This window comes from Ammospiza caudacuta, chromosome 6, assembly GCF_027887145.1.
Source record: "Ammospiza caudacuta isolate bAmmCau1 chromosome 6, bAmmCau1.pri, whole genome shotgun sequence".
In the NCBI taxonomy this organism is placed as follows: Eukaryota; Metazoa; Chordata; class Aves; order Passeriformes; family Passerellidae; genus Ammospiza; species Ammospiza caudacuta.
In genome coordinates this window covers 30,801,404-30,817,054 of record NC_080598.1, presented here as the reverse complement: position 1 = coordinate 30,817,054, position 15,651 = coordinate 30,801,404, and the positions used below count along the sequence as shown (strand labels likewise).

General features: G+C 42.7%; 1 protein-coding gene across 1 annotated transcript in view; it reads right to left on the bottom strand.

The window, feature by feature from the left end:
* Positions 1–15,651, bottom strand: part of DPF3 (double PHD fingers 3) — a 153,574-nt gene that overhangs the window by 86,174 nt on the left and 51,749 nt on the right. The window contains exon 2 of the mRNA XM_058806722.1: positions 283–443. Within this exon, the coding sequence (XP_058662705.1) occupies positions 283–443 (161 nt within the window). The remainder of the gene's footprint in view (positions 1–282; positions 444–15,651) is intronic.

Sequence of the window (15,651 nt, the reverse complement as noted above, 5' to 3'; positions counted from 1 at the left end):
ATTGAGTCTTCTGCTACAGACTGGGATTGATAGCATGAAAAGAGCTACAATGATGCAGCCTTAGAAACTACCATGTCAGGCACCTCTTTGCATAGAGAGAGAGTAATTAGCATGAGCTCTCTGCAGTTACCAAAGGAAATCCCCTGCAGGCACAGAGGTTTAGGCAGTTTCTCTTCTGTGTGGCCTGTAGCAGGTTTGAGCTCCTATTAATTAAACCCCAAGAGGGCTCAGTGGCCAGCCCTCCGTCCATGCACGTGCATACAGAGACACAGCACTACCAACCTGGCCCCCTGTGCCTCTTCTCCATCCAGATGTAGCAGTTGTTCTGAGCCACCCCAGTCTGCGAATCCAGGAAGGGCAGGCGGACGCTGCGCTCAGCACAGAGCCGAGAGTTGTAGCTGCGACAGTGCTCAATTGCTTCTTTGTAGAACTGGTCCCCGAGGCTGCCAAGAGAGACAGGGCACAGTGAGAACGATTGCGCTGCCCCCTCCAACAAGAGTAGGAAAAGGGGACGTGAGGTTGCTTTGAAAATGGACAAACAAAAGAACTTTGCCTGGACAGATGCAAATGTTGGTGACATGAGACATTGATGAAGCCGATCATGCAGAAAGTGATGTCAAATTCATCAAAAGATCAGGCTGTCAAGAACCAGACACAGATCTTTTCAGTAGCAGCGTGGCTACTGAATGAGCAAATGATGCAATCACACTGCCCCATGACCTGGGGTCAGGCCCATGTACACCACAGTGAACTCATTTGATTGTTTCTCTTTCCCTGTAGTTTGTCCAGCCAATTCAGCAAACCAGTCATTTCAAACCCACGTTACAGCAACTGCTGCAGTAAGTTTTAGGCAACCAGAAAGCCAGCCAAGTTTAGAAGAACTTCGCTCCAGCATTTCTGGTGCCAAAGAGCCCATAAGAGCAAAGAACATTGGTTCTCTTATTGTGTGCTTCTGAGGCATGAAAACACACCCCTGAATAACTAGAGCCATATCTGCAGACTAGATGTTTTGTCATAAGCCTTCCAGAGTTTTCCACAGTGAAGCCTGAGGTGCCAGGAGCAGCAGGCTACAGCAGCAACCAGTCAGATCCAGCATGGCAAATGCTGCTTTTCTCTGGAGCCCAGTGGGAATAACAGTTCTAAAGACAATGTCACTTACTTCATAAATAACTGTTTATTCAAAAATTCTGTAGAATCTTCATCCTCCCTTGAGATAGGTTTAAAAACTCTGCCTGCTGGAGATTACCAAAATCCTCCCTCCAAATTTTTCTAAACAGGGAAAAGCATCAAAGTAAAGCTACCCTGAGGACACAAAGCAGCTGTCATGCTGGAGCATTGCAAAGTAGGTGGGCCACACTGCTGAACCTCATTCTTGATCTATTGTCAAGGTGAAATTCACTCGTGACACGAATAGCTAGGAAAGCTACCTGTTAGGGGTAAGTTCATTAGAAAACAGGAGCAGAGTGATAGATGGCATAACTTGCTCTGACTCTGATATTCATTAGTGTGCAAAAAGAGTATAGCACATACAGCAAGTGAGCCAAAGGGATGCATGCACAGAGATAAAAGGAGCTCCCTTTGCTGTTCTATTAGTTTTTTCCCCACTATCCTCTTCCGTAGGCACAACTGGCTTTTTAAAATTTTGCACACCTCTGAACGTCAAATCAGTGCAAATTGCTCTGTTTTGCCATCTGTATCTTTTTGTGACTCACATCTTTTAAGTGACTCCTCAGTTGTATCTTATGATTTACATTGAAGTCAGGCACTTCTCATCTTGGCCATACTGGACCAATATCCTATCACTGACAGGGGCCATAAGCAGAGGCTTAGGGAAGAACAAAAATACAGCAAATACCAAGGGAGGCACCTCAAGTTCTCCCTTCTCAATTCTGATGATCAGAACTCAATTTACCCAAGTCTCAGGTTATCAAATGATGGGGAGGTCAGAACATCCTTTTCCTACAGAGACTTCCTAAGGGGTTTTTAGAGGTTTTGTGCAGCAGTGATCATCTGTGTGAACATTGTGCCTCACAAACCTGTCCTCCCCCTGCTGACCACCAGCTCCTGGGCAGCTGCCAGCACAGGGATATGTGGAGGGCAGCTGAAGGAGAGAGCTCTCTGGGCTGTGCAAGTGAGTGGAGGGTACAGCAGGGGCAGAGCTTGTACAGCAGAATCCCTCCGGACACTGAATCCCTTGCAATGACCTCAAATGCCCTTTTCCATAAAAAGGCAGGGGGGAAGGGAACGGGAGCAGGGGAGAAAGAAAAGATAAGCTGCTCTACTATACAAAGAATGTGACTAGGAAGAAATGAAATCTTATTAAAAGCTGTAATTAAAGTTGTACACTTGTGTAATCAAAGTCAGTAACAAGGAGACCCCAGTTGATCAAAGATTAACAGCTCTTTCCACAAACACTTGAGCTTCCTCAGAGCTATGTCAGATTCCTTTTATATTAAACCAGAGATGCTCTCTAACTCTAAGGAGTTTACTGGAAATAAATAGGCATAGCTATGTGACAAAAAACTGCCACCACTGCATAAGTCTTCCTTATGCCAAAAATCACTTCAGTCATTAGCATATGTACACCACAAAGCATCCATATTGACAAAAACAATACATCTCAGAATTAGTGTATGGGATATATAGGATCTGACTGGAGATTGCTTCAGTTTCCATCTTGCTCTAAGACTGAAAATAACCATAAGTCTTCAAATGTAAAATATTTGGCTTTAAATCATACTATCAAGTAAATTTCAGATTTTTCTAAGCAGGATAAAAGGGCATTTGAGATCCTAATGGCAGAGAAGCAACCAAGCTAATGGGTCAAATTCATTCATGACAAAATCTTGCAGCCTAGCTGTTTCATTACATTTTCTTTAAAGATTTTTAAATATGCGGGTTTTTTGCCTTAAATAAAAATAACAATTTAGAAGTATTCAGTCATCTCCATATTTTAAGAAAGCTTGCCTTGGCTCCACTACTGCAAGCATGATCAAAAAGTGCAGTTCTCTAAGTATTCACTGGAAAGCTATTCAAATACTGAGACCTTGAGGAATTACCCTGGCCTTAATTATAAATGGAATTATTTTTTTAAGTGACAAATAATCAAATATAGGAAAGTAAAGAAATGGTATTTCCTCATGACAGTCATATGTCAGTGGGAAACAGCTCCCCTGAAATTACTTTTGGGTGCCTATTTGTTTTGTTTTACCATTAGTTAGGTTTTTTTTTTAAAGAACTTCAAACTTCGAGATACTTTTTCCTTTTTTGTGTGCTACATATCTAAACACAGCATGTTTTATCTTATGCAGGAAAAAACAAAAAGTGTACTAAAATCAGGGCAAAAAAGGGGAAGAACGGTCCCATTGTGTTCCTCATTGCAGAGTCAGGGAGGTGGGACAAATCCCAGCCCCTTCCCAGGAGGTTTGCAATAGAGCTGGAGAACAGACAAGGGTGGGAATAAGACTGGAAAGCACAAGAGCTCCAATGAAACTCAAACAGATCTGTTGAGTTTGAGCAAGTGAGATGCAAGAAGAAGAAAAAAAATTTAATATTATAAAATGTATAATATGTCAGAAAAAAAGATTAATTATCTGTTACATGCTTCATAGTTTTCCCAAACTGTGTTGCTATGGAAGACTTCCACTTCAACTCCTGAAAAAGTATCTGTAAAAACTATGGGGAATTTCCTCATTATTTTTATGAAAAGTATGTATGAGTCAGTGCTGTGCAGTGACTGACTGCAAGGGTCAATTCTTCCCTTTGGACAGGGGAGTTAAAGGTCACACAGACTTGTCTAGATTGATATTAATGACACAAAATCATCAGCATATGTGCAGATTTTAAAGATGCTGGGAAAAAGCAAGGAGCAGACATGAACAACTGCTGGACAAGGAAGGCAAATCATACTGAAGGCAGCACAACTGGAAATACAGAATACAGTTGTCAGCATGCTGTGAAAAACACACAGCCCTTCAGTAGAGAGCCCCAGGTGAAACCCCAGATGTTTGGGACAGGCATGCCAGTGACACTGTTGGCATACACACAGGCTTTGCACTTACATACCATGAACACTAAAATAACCCAGTTCTGGCTAACTGATAAAAGCTCCTGCACTTGGAAAAGAACAACCTATGCTATTGCATACTCCTGAAAAGCTGCATAGGAGGGGTGAATGTTAGTGAGGTTAGGGGCTCTTTATTGGTGAAAAAAGTGGGACTGAAACTAAAGAGCAGGCTGGGAGCAGTGGAAGCTCAGTGTGAACGGGGAGGTGAGCACTCTGAAAGCATCAGCGGTCCTGTGGGTGCTGGGACTGCCATGAGAGCCTGGTACAATTCTGTGCAGCCTTGCAGGTGGTCGCTGCCATGACAGCAAGCACCAGCACAGAAGATCAGAGTTTGTGACATCCTTGAGGTCACTTTTCTTTTAAGTGTTAAGAAACTGAGGTTTTCTATCATGGAATCAGGTCAGCTAATAACAAAGCCAGGGAAGAACAATTCTTCCCTTCCCTCAGTCTTTGCCTGCTAGCACTAACTAGACCATAAGGTTTCTGAGCAGACTCCAACTTACCACTTCTCTGTACAGTACCTAGTGCCATGACTCTGCCGTCTAGGCATGCCTTCAATAAGAGGAAAAAAAAAAAAAAGAAACCCAAGAACTTGACTGTCTTATAAGCCCATAAATTTGCAACAAGGACCAGGAGCCTGACTTCACTCCAGATGTTCAAGATGTTTCTGTGCTGACAGGAGTCCTGATGGGCCCTGAAAGCAGCAGAGCAGCTCCCCACCACTACTTTGCAGCCCATCCTGCAAAGTCACATATTTTTGAGTGTACTTACACCTTTTAAAACAGCTACAAAATAGGCAGAATCCAGAGCGCCCCTCCTGCAGTGCCTAACACAATTCAGGTTAGTACCCAGAGAAGGTGAGCACTCGCTGAACACCTATAACTAGCCATGCTCAACAATGATTACAGGTCCACATCACCCTGGGAAAACTTGCATAACAAAGAACAGTCCTCCTCAAGTGCAGTTCCTAAATTTCTACCAGACACCTCTGAGTATGAATCCAGATTGTCTCCAATTCTTGAAGCCAGGCCTCATTCTAGTCATTTCCCTCTAAAGCCATGCTCACTGCATGACTAGGCAAGTAAAAACCTGATAGCAGAGGAAGAAATGACTAGTCATGCAACATAAAGCAACAGACTTTTTCTTCTACAGTTTGCAGTGGTCCTCAGCCACGATCAAAAATGTGGGCCTTGCTTTCCTTAAGACCATGGACTTTTTGTTTACTATACATTTAGTCTCTAGTCTTACATTTTAGATCATTTGATACTGTGAGGTACAGCGAGGACAACCATAAAAGGCCTTTTAAATCACAACTTGTTTTTCAGCAGCACTGCCATCCAGTTTCAAACTGGGCGAGATCTGAGAAGTGGTATGAGAGAAGTGGTGCAATGCAGCTTCAGAAGATACTTTTTATTCTCCTTTTGGAGACACTCATGAATGAGTCTGGAAATAAAACACCAGTGAGGTCTTAGGCCTTCTCACAGTTGAACAGAGACTAAGAAATCATGCAGGCACCACCTGAGTTATCAGTTGCCTGCAACACTGGACACCATCTTGGACAACTACGTGTCTTGGCAAGTGTTGAGAGAGCTGCACTGAGCTGGCTATACTATTCCTTTCCAGCAGGTCCCACGAGGCCCCTGACAGGCAGCTGCTCCTTCTCTCTATGACCTGTGACACAAAGAATGCCACAGGGCTCAATTCTTCAGCCACTTCTATTTAATATCTGTGCAAAACCTTCAGGGAATATGATGAAGTATCCATGCAGCAATGCCAGCCATGACATTGATGACATGCAGTTTATGTATCTTTTTCCCCCTCATGCCGACAGCACTCTCCCAAACCTCACAGTGTTGAAAGCAAGGGCAGCATAGCTGGCAGAGGTGAAGTCAGAGGAGATCAGAATGAGGCTGATTGGAAGTGGGAAGCATTACAAACTATGCACTAACATTGTTAATGTGGACAATCTTACAGACACAATCACCAAAAGGGCCTTTCTCTCCCTCTCCAGTCAGCATAATTCTCTTCTCAAGCTGAAGCCTGGTCATGCTCATGTGTGTTTCTCCCATCTGGACTGGCCTACTCTGACTCTCTACCTCAGGCTAGATAAGCAACAAAGACAGAGCTAGTTGCAAAACTGTGGTACCTCCCCTGCCACAAAGCAAGTCAAAGAAGCCCACAGTCCCCTGCCCAACATTGTGTCTTTTCCTGACAGACTATGAAGCACCACTGATTTTCATTAAGAGCACAGTGGACTAAATTCAAGCTGCTTGAACATCTGCTTCTCCTTTCTATACTCAGATGCAGCTGGAAACCTGTGCTTAGCAGAGTCCAGCATCACCAGGCTCCTGCAGCATCTTCAGACAGCAGACCTTCAGCTCCAGAGCATCTTCCCAGAAGAGATAAAGCATTCTGTTTTGCTCATCCCCACATTATGTTGCAAGATGCTAACATAACATTCATCAAAAGATCCAAGCAAAAGAAAATATGACATATTCAAGAGTGTTAGACACTATTGAGCATTAAACAACAAAGGGCTGGCTAGGCCCCTCCTTTGGCTGCACTCTCTGGAATTTCTAGTTTATAGGCAGTGCTTAATTGCTAGAAGCATGCACCCTTTGCAACTGCATCAAGGTAGAATGTAAAGATTCAAGAGAAATAGAGAATGGCTTTCCTGGTGTTAGGTGAAGCATAACAGACTGCTCAAAATCCTACCACAAAATCTGATGGCAAGCCAGAAAGTGCAGGAATGTGCAGATTCAGTTTTCTCATAGTGGTCCATTGCATCTGTCCCTGCACAACATTTTCTAATGATGTAAGGGGTGTGAACGTGAGCAAAGGCAAAACAGGATTTCCAGATGTGCTACAGAATGACTCAAAATTTCTGGGCTCTCGGTTTTTTAACATAAACTTGGCAGCTTTCTAAACACATATCTGCACTCTCCAAGAGCCAGAGTCACTGAGACAGCTATTTCATTTCTATACATAATTTCACCTGATAGACAACATGAAGACTGTATAACTCTCCCCAGTCTGGGAAGCCATGTCAGAGAAACAATAGTTAGCAAGATTCTTTTGGTAGTAGGTAGACTACACAAATCAGACCACTAAACAGTATGCAAAGCAGACAGTGTTGCTGGAGCAGCAATGATCCAAGAGTAAACAAAAGACTTTCCAGGAGAGTTAACGCCTTTCATTGGAAGAACTCATGCAGACCGGCCAAAATAGACAAGCTTCTAGCACTTGTTCACTGCTCTGTGGCAGGTGCAGAGACTGTATGTGGTTCAAGGGATTAGGAGCCATCAGAGAGCTGATGACAAGATCCTGAGTCAGCACTGGCACAGAGCAGACATTACAGCAATCAAGAAGATGCCCTGAGCTACAAGTCTAGGTTGAATCCAAATCAGTGTAAAAGCAATGTGAGGTTTTTTAGCACCCTCCTCCAAGCACTCAGCATTAGCAGTCTATGTAGAAGAGCAAAGAAATCCCCCTTTTGCAGGTACTTACTGGAAGACCTCCCCTGATGGGTTGGAAATCCCTGCTGGCCACTTGTGGCCAGAATCAACAGGGTACTCACTGCTTGAATCACGGTGTGATGCTGATTTGTAACAGAGAGCGCAGCCTCATAGAGTGAGCTACATTCACTGCTCTGGAAACAGGCTTAGGCTGTAATTTAATCCACTGTGAAACTACAGGTATCATCTCATGCAAAAAGTCTGTCTTTGAAGAAAAATGACAAAAGGTAGGCTTAAATTACAATTTGAGGAAAATTGATCTGATTAGCCCCATCCTCACATGTATTGTAAAAGCATGAGAGCTCTGCTGGCATTTCCATTTAAAGAAAAGAAACAGCAGCACAAGTTAATACTGCCAAGAAGAGTGTGGTACATGATGGTATCTTGCAGACAAAAATCTGGCTTTCAGGGTAAAGAGCTGCAGCCCTCTTTGTGCAGGAATAAGGATTAGAACAAGAGGTGCTCCTTTTCCTGCAGCTGTGCATGGCCCTGCTCAGGGCCTGCAGCCGCATTCCCAGTTCTTGAAGCCAAAAAAGCGGGATCATTCTGCCCATCTCACTCACCTGTTAACATGCAGAGTTGTTGGCTGGTTACAAGAGGTATCTGTGTATGGTGCAAGCTGATGTGTACTTATGAAATTAGGTATTTCAGAAGGTTAAGTTACCAGCCCCATTCAAATACACTGGACTGTGAACAATTATACTACATTGCATGTGGTAATTTGTCCACATCTTCTCTTTCTTTACTTTCATTTCCATGAAGAGGCATCAGCAACAATTTCCATGTCATACATCAGGCTACCTAAGTTGTTTCCAGAGACAGACATTGCATGCAATCTCTATTAGACTCAGCACAGTGACCAATTAGGTTAATCTCAGAGGCAGACTCCTTGGGGATATCTCAGAGCATCTATTCTTTCTCAGGCCAGAGTTTCTGTTTTAAAGAGATGCAGCATCATACAATTAAATGAACAACAGGTGTGAAAGGTAATAACCTAGACCTCTTTTGTGTCTGAAGACAGCACTCAGAATTCAGCTTGGTCCTAACCTCTCCTAAAAGGTCAAAAATTCTCTCCAATTACTAAAGGAATGAACTAGCAAAAACTTCAGCAACAGCGTTAGATTCGACATGACAACATCTAAGGGATTTCTTTATATATATTTTTAGAAAAGCAACTTGAGCTGCTGGGGCCTGGGGTCACCAGAATTCTGTTTGGCTTAGTACAACGATGGTCTTACAGGCGAGATGTAGTCAAAGACAAAGTCTACCCACTCAGCTCCCATGGTTCTGATTTCCCACAGTGATCCTATCTTTTGCATTCCTGGTAAAAACCATAATCTATCACCTAAGCTGGCACCAGGAAAACAGCAAACCAGACTTCTACAAATTACTCTGCCGTGACTTCCTTTGTAGCTTTAATAGTTGCCCTGCAGAACACCGGTAACACCCTAAACCTACCTCAATAATAAATCGTGTGCATTACTTCAGGCACTGTCTGTACTAAAAAGATGCTCAGATCATGAACAGAAATCCTCTCCTAGCTCTAGCTGTGCCAGCTAAAAATATCACCCATTCCCTCCTACCCTGCTGCTTTTCACTGCTTGTCTCCCAGAGCTTACTGCTCCCACACCTCCTGCCAGTGGCAATGTTTGTGTGAGCGCTCCCTGACTCAGTTCAAGCAAGGCCATTCGATCTGTTCGAGCAAACCCGGCTGACATTGCCTGGAAGAGCTGAGGGCAAGCTCACAAAACCCCTCTGCCTCCAGAGGTATCTCCTGCAGTACAACCAGCTTGGGTTAGTCTTCAAGTGGCACACCTGTTTGCTTGCAGTGGGAAAAGGTCTGGCCACACCATCAGTGGTGGGAGCTAGGTCACTCAGCAGCAGTACAGCCCTTTTGAGAGACATAGCAAATGGAAGTTGCATCATTGGCCCAAATGACATCAGTTAAACTGACAAGAGCATTCTTTTTCATGTGTCTCTAAGTATCTCATCTTTCATGAAGCTACATATCTCCACCACAGCTCAACAGGCAGTGAGATGCCAGAAAAGACTGGGGGGTATTGCCCCATGCATTAAGCCACGTCAGAGTCACAGTTGTCCAAGCTCTACAGCATGGTCCTGGTCTGATTGACCTCTGTCAGGCCTCTTGGAAATTCTCAGGCTGGGATTTCCCCTGCACCTTGTGCAGTTATTTAGTAGACAAATATACAGTGCCATTCAATCCAGGTGGCAGAATTTAAAAGAGACTAAAATAAACATGCAAGTAGAAGAGTAGTACAAATGTTCCTAAATGGCATGCAAGCTTCCCCACTACACTGAACTGTTATTACATTAATATTTTAGGTACTTTCTGTCCTTTGACTAGAAAGAGTTAGTAAACTCACATTTTTCTGCTGGCTTGTCTCTTTTGTAGGAGCCTTGTATCTCCTGCTGCAAAGGAAATGCCACTCCAGAAAACAATCCTTTTTGCACAGGTGAAAATGATCACACAAGCAGCAAAGCAGAGATTTATATAGATCTAACTTAAAATCACATAATTATTAGAGTTTACTTCGCCTCTGTGGTCAGCCTTGGGAAAAAATCATCTAGAGTCAATACTTTGAAGTTACTAAACTTGAATGGGTAGCACGTTCAGGTCCTTGGTCATGATCTATGTGTGACAAACTGAATACACATGTAAGAAAACACTAATATCTACTACGTACCTAGTCAATAATTATCAAAAGAGGAAATTACGTTTTCTGTTCTCTATAAAATCATCTCATGCCTAGATAACTAAAGTTGTGTTTCTTTGAATTATTATTTCTCCTAAATACACAGGAACAATCATTCTGGTACTTGTATAAATCTGCTGGCCTTGGCAGACGTACAGCAGGGATATACTTGACTCATGCTACATAGGGGAATTCCCAAGATGACTGTGAATTAGATTTCCTTTTCTCACCTCCTTCCCCCAGCTCTACGCACAAATGGAAGTAGGGCAGATTATGGTCATTCCTCTGCTAAAGTTTCATTATTACTCCTCAAAAAGTAACAATAAAAATTGTAAGAGGTGAAACATGCATCCAATACATCATCTCACAGCTCCCCCAGCATAAAGAATGCTCTGTATTGAGAGCACACTGGAACTAACTCAAAGGTCTAGGCACAGGATCTTCTGCACCTGGAGCATATCCCATGGGAGCAGAGCAAACCACTATTGCAAATACTAATATATAATTCTGAGGAGTGATGTTTCAAACACCTGTGCCCTGGTTTCTGTAGATATTTATGCAGCACCCAAGAGGAACTCTCTAATAAAGTCAAGAAAAAATGCTTGCCACAACCAGCTTTCAGAAACTCAAATATCTGATGGTCTTTCCCATACACATGGACTTTCCTTGCACCTCTTTTTCTTCTGCCTTGCTTCCTGTTCTCAACACCACCTTAACTCAAGTATCAGATTGAGGTGGGTATTTCTTTAGAACAGTTAAATTAAATAGAAAAGCTTTGTAATTCACTTAACAGTTAGCAAAGCCTGCAATACTGTTTTGCTGCAATTATCACTGCAAAACAACGATCCTTTCATCTGCTCAAATAACTTACTCTTTTGGCAAGTCTGAAAGACTCCAGTTGTTTAATGCATATCCCCATCGTGCTAGGGCAGACTTCAGAGTCACTTTTGGCCCTGTGTATTGACTGAGGTCTTCAAACACTTGTGATGAAACCCTGCCTGACCATCAGGTCCCAGTTCAGCACAGCACATTATTCAGAGTGCAAGTCCCCTTCAAGTCAAAGTTAGGCAGACACTTGAATGTCTTGCTGAACAGAGATGGCAGCTGAACAGAGAGCACATGCTCCAGTGCACTTTTAGAATGAGGTCTTAGAAGCAGATACACATGGGCAAGGCTGTTCAGGTCAGTTTATCATGTTTTCCCAGCTGGAACTAGCCAAAGCTAACACATTGGTTCCATTTTCTTTCTGTATGTAATACACTGCAGTAGTTAAAGCTGCAGGTCACAAAAGTGTAATCTAGGGATCATGAGACAGTCATTAATCAATCAACCAGTGGAAATAGGAGCTGGGTAGATATCATTATCTCTACATTACAGATGAGACACAGAGTTTGCATAACAAAGCCATAGAGAAGGAGAAGTCACGTTTCTTATTTCCCAGTTTTGCTCCATCTTTTCCTCTGAAATTTGTTTTCTCACTCTACAAGACTTCCTTCCCCAACAGCCATCCAGTAATTTTATTGGTTCAGAGACAAAGCTGACACCAGATCATGCTGAAAGCTAGTTAAAGCTCTTCTATACAAAAATCTGTTAAAGAAATACAAAAGTAACCTTTCTTTTTCTCTTTTTATTTTTTCAGATATCCTGCAAAAGCTACCTGAACGCTGCAGTGACAATAACAATGACAAGCAAAAGCAATGACTAAGAGAGAGTTTGGACATGGAACTAAACTGCATACAGCCTCCACTTGTCTGCACCCCAATTAGCAAAGAATGGAGACAAGCATCACAGTGGTCTACAAACAGGACAAGAAAAAGATTGACAAGTAACTGAAGGAAAAGAACTGCAGGAGTCAACTGTCAGAGCAGAGAGGTTACAGAAAAAGAGAGAGAGAGAGGTTTGCCCATTGCCCTGGAGTAACGGCTAGCCTTTAACACATGGCCTCTGCTCCTGTCAGTATTTCTTCTTGGACAGGTTATCTCAGGAATTTATGCTTTCCAATAATTACCTTTCAGAGGGCTCTCACTTATCTTGCAAGAGGAATCCAACAGTAACCTGACCTGCATTGCTCATGCAATCACCATCCACCCCCTCTAACCTTACATCCCATCTCTCAAAGCTAAAGGAAGCAGCCCTTCCCAGACTTCCAGCACTGCACCAGCAGCAGCTGATAAAATTGCTTGGCAAAGTTGATAAAAATAAGAGTTTCAATGCTTAATGTTACATAAACACAGGTGAGCTAGCAGGCAAAAGCAGTACAATATTACAAGCAGGTTAAAATACCTTGTGTGGTAACATTATATTATCCAAAACTCAAGATGAACAGTTGTCTTGCACCACCATAAGAAGCATTTTTACCCAAGGGTAAGTTTTATTTTTTTGCTGCAGCAGATCTCCGAGCCAATCAGCATTGGCTTTAATAAATTTTGGGACTCTCAGGGCCCTTTAATTAAGCTCTCTTCCAGTTACCCTTTCAAGCTACCTTTCCACTGCTATGTGAATTGTTTTTCTTCTTTAAACATCAGTACCAAAGGGAAGTTTTGCTTTTGGCATTCACTCCAGAGCCATTTCAGATGAACTTGTCTATCTTTGCTCAAGTATATATTATTATACTCAGTTTAATTATACTCCCATTCATGCTCTGATCAAGGCCCTCTCAGGTTGGCTTTTTGTGTATGGAACCCCATTACATCCAGTACAAGCTGATGGGAACCCATTTATTCCCATTACCACAGCTAGAACAAGAAGAATGATTCTTATTTTGTATTTTGGATTTAATGAGATATCCCTTCAGCCAGTCAGTAGTGATAAGGAAATACTCCATTATCAAGTTCAGAGAAAATATCAGGCCTGATAGAAGTAAAAAGTTGTGTAACATTCATCATGGAACCCTGTCATCAGTCCAAAACATATGGTCAGGGCACATAAACCATTAAATCTCTGTTGCAGAGGGGATTTCTCTCAATGGGCTTGCAGCCACTTAGGGCAGGAACCCAGAGGAATCTTTCATTCTTTTTCCTACACTGGCTATCCAATTAACTTCAGCCTGGAATAATGTCCATGCCTCACTCTGGCTACATTATTTTTAAGGAGTCACATATTGCATTCAGACCCATGAGAACTGTGGACAAATGCACACACTCTTCCAGGCATTCCCATACTCCCATAGGAACAGGATGGCACCACAAGAAAGAGTTTGATGTAGGGAGAGCATAAGAGGGGAGGGCGAGAGAAAGCTGCTGTTCCCTCATTAAACTTCAATAGGTGCCTAGGCCCAGCAATGCTGCACTACAGTTTGGATTTATGTTTCCCAATTAACAGAATTCACAGCATAAAGTTTTCTCTTTTTGTTTTGAAAGGGGAGGAAGAGGAGAAAAAAACACATTCCAACTATTTGGCACAGCAAACTTCCCCAGCTATCCTCTGGGAACAAAAAGGGAGGGGGAAAAATAAAGGCTTGTCACCACGCAATTTAAAATAACCCATCTTTGCTGGCTCCACTGTGTCTCAGGGGTAGATCTAAGTCTTAGCCCCCACCCATTAAGGCTGCAGGCCCAAAGCACTTGACATTCATCAGGAGAAGCAAAACAGCTCCAAGGCAGTGGAAGGGGGAAGGGAAGAGTGTCTCCACAGGCAGGAGTTGAGAAGGGAATTAAAAGAAAGGATCTGCAAAAAGGTCACATGTAAGGAGGGCATGGAAGTCTTCTTCCAAAGACTATCACACATAGAGGAATCCTCTTGGTGTAGTTGCTACTGAGCAAAAGCAGGCAGGTAAATATCCCCTGCCCTCTGTGGGGTGCTCTCCATTGTGCTTAGCTTGGGAACTGTTATTTGATAGGAGCACTGTTGGCCATATCACTTGAACAACAGGATGATGGTCTCCTTTCTCTCCCCAAAGAGAACCACAAGCCACATGCATGGAACGCAAAAAAATCTAATCATCTTTAGTGAGGGTTATGAAAGAAAAGCCCTTGAGATCCTCTTTGGAGATTTTGTGTAACATACACTCATCAGTTACACACTAAATTTTTCTCAGGATAAAAACTAGGAGACAGTACCACGTGACTCAATGAAACACAGGACACTTTTTGCAGAAAAGGGAAAACAATCAAATGTATTACATAGCTCAGCTTGAGTTCCTTAGAGCATCACATCTGAGCTCTGAAGGAATCAGTAGCTTAATCAGAGCCTCTCTGCTCAACAAACAAGCAGGCTTGGCCAATATTTCAAAGAACTAGTGATTGTTCTTTACTGTGATGTAGTCAAAGAGAGAAGGACAAAGATGGAGAGATGGAAAGTAAGTCTTTTCTGCAGCAGTCAGGAAGAAAGCAGAATTGCAGAGCTGTACGAGCCAGTCCCGGTGTGACACTGGCAGTGCACTAAAGCATCTGCTCACTGCTTACACCAACACACAACAATGATGGCACAGCATCAACCACAGCACAGCAGCAGGTACCACATCCTGCTGATCATGCTGCTCCCTCTAAGCCCATTCAAGAAGCAAACTTTTCAGGTTTGACTATCACTCATCTACAGCATTGCCAATACACAGATTGCATATATTTATAAATTAATCACTGCCACGTGGATTCCTGGGTATAAGGCTGCCATGAACGACTTTGATACTTTACTTAAGAGGAGCTTTAGGAACACACACACGGGTTTTCAGTGCAATGAATGCCTGGTGTTCATTTGACATTTTATGTGTTAAGATACAACTCTTCCAGGTCATTCTTGTTGTGGGAGTAATGTAGAGCTGGGGGAATCTCATAACTTGATTTTCGTGCAACTTCTTGCCAGAGAGAAGTTCAATTATAAGAAAACAATACACTCATACGAATGATAAGTTCATGGCTCTCACCTTTCTCTCCTCCTTTGGTCTAGCAAGCCAGACGACTGAAGGAAATAGGGCAAGTCCAAGTGCAGAGCACACTAACCTAAAACAAACCTTCAGTATGAAGCCAGCTGATAAATGGTTGGCATCTGTGTCTTCAGCCAGTGGCATCTTAGATGAAATTATGCCTGTTCCTACTAAGTACCTCCTACTCCATTTTACCCTTCATAAATTTGCCCATCAGCTCAGGAGGTTTCTCAGTTTTGTCTGGTGCATGCAAAAGTGGAGAAACAGCTGGAAACTGCTGCAGCATCTGGAAAGCATCTGTGGCAAAAATTCCTAGAGGATTTTGAGGTGATAACTGGTATGGCTATAATTTACTAGAGGATGACATGGTTTTGAGATTGTTTTTAATATCCCAAATCTGACACTTTACAGAATCTTTATGCTGCATGCTTGTGCTTATATTTCTTTGATGTCGGTTTTCTGTTAATTCTGCCTACTTAAAGTAGATAATCTTGA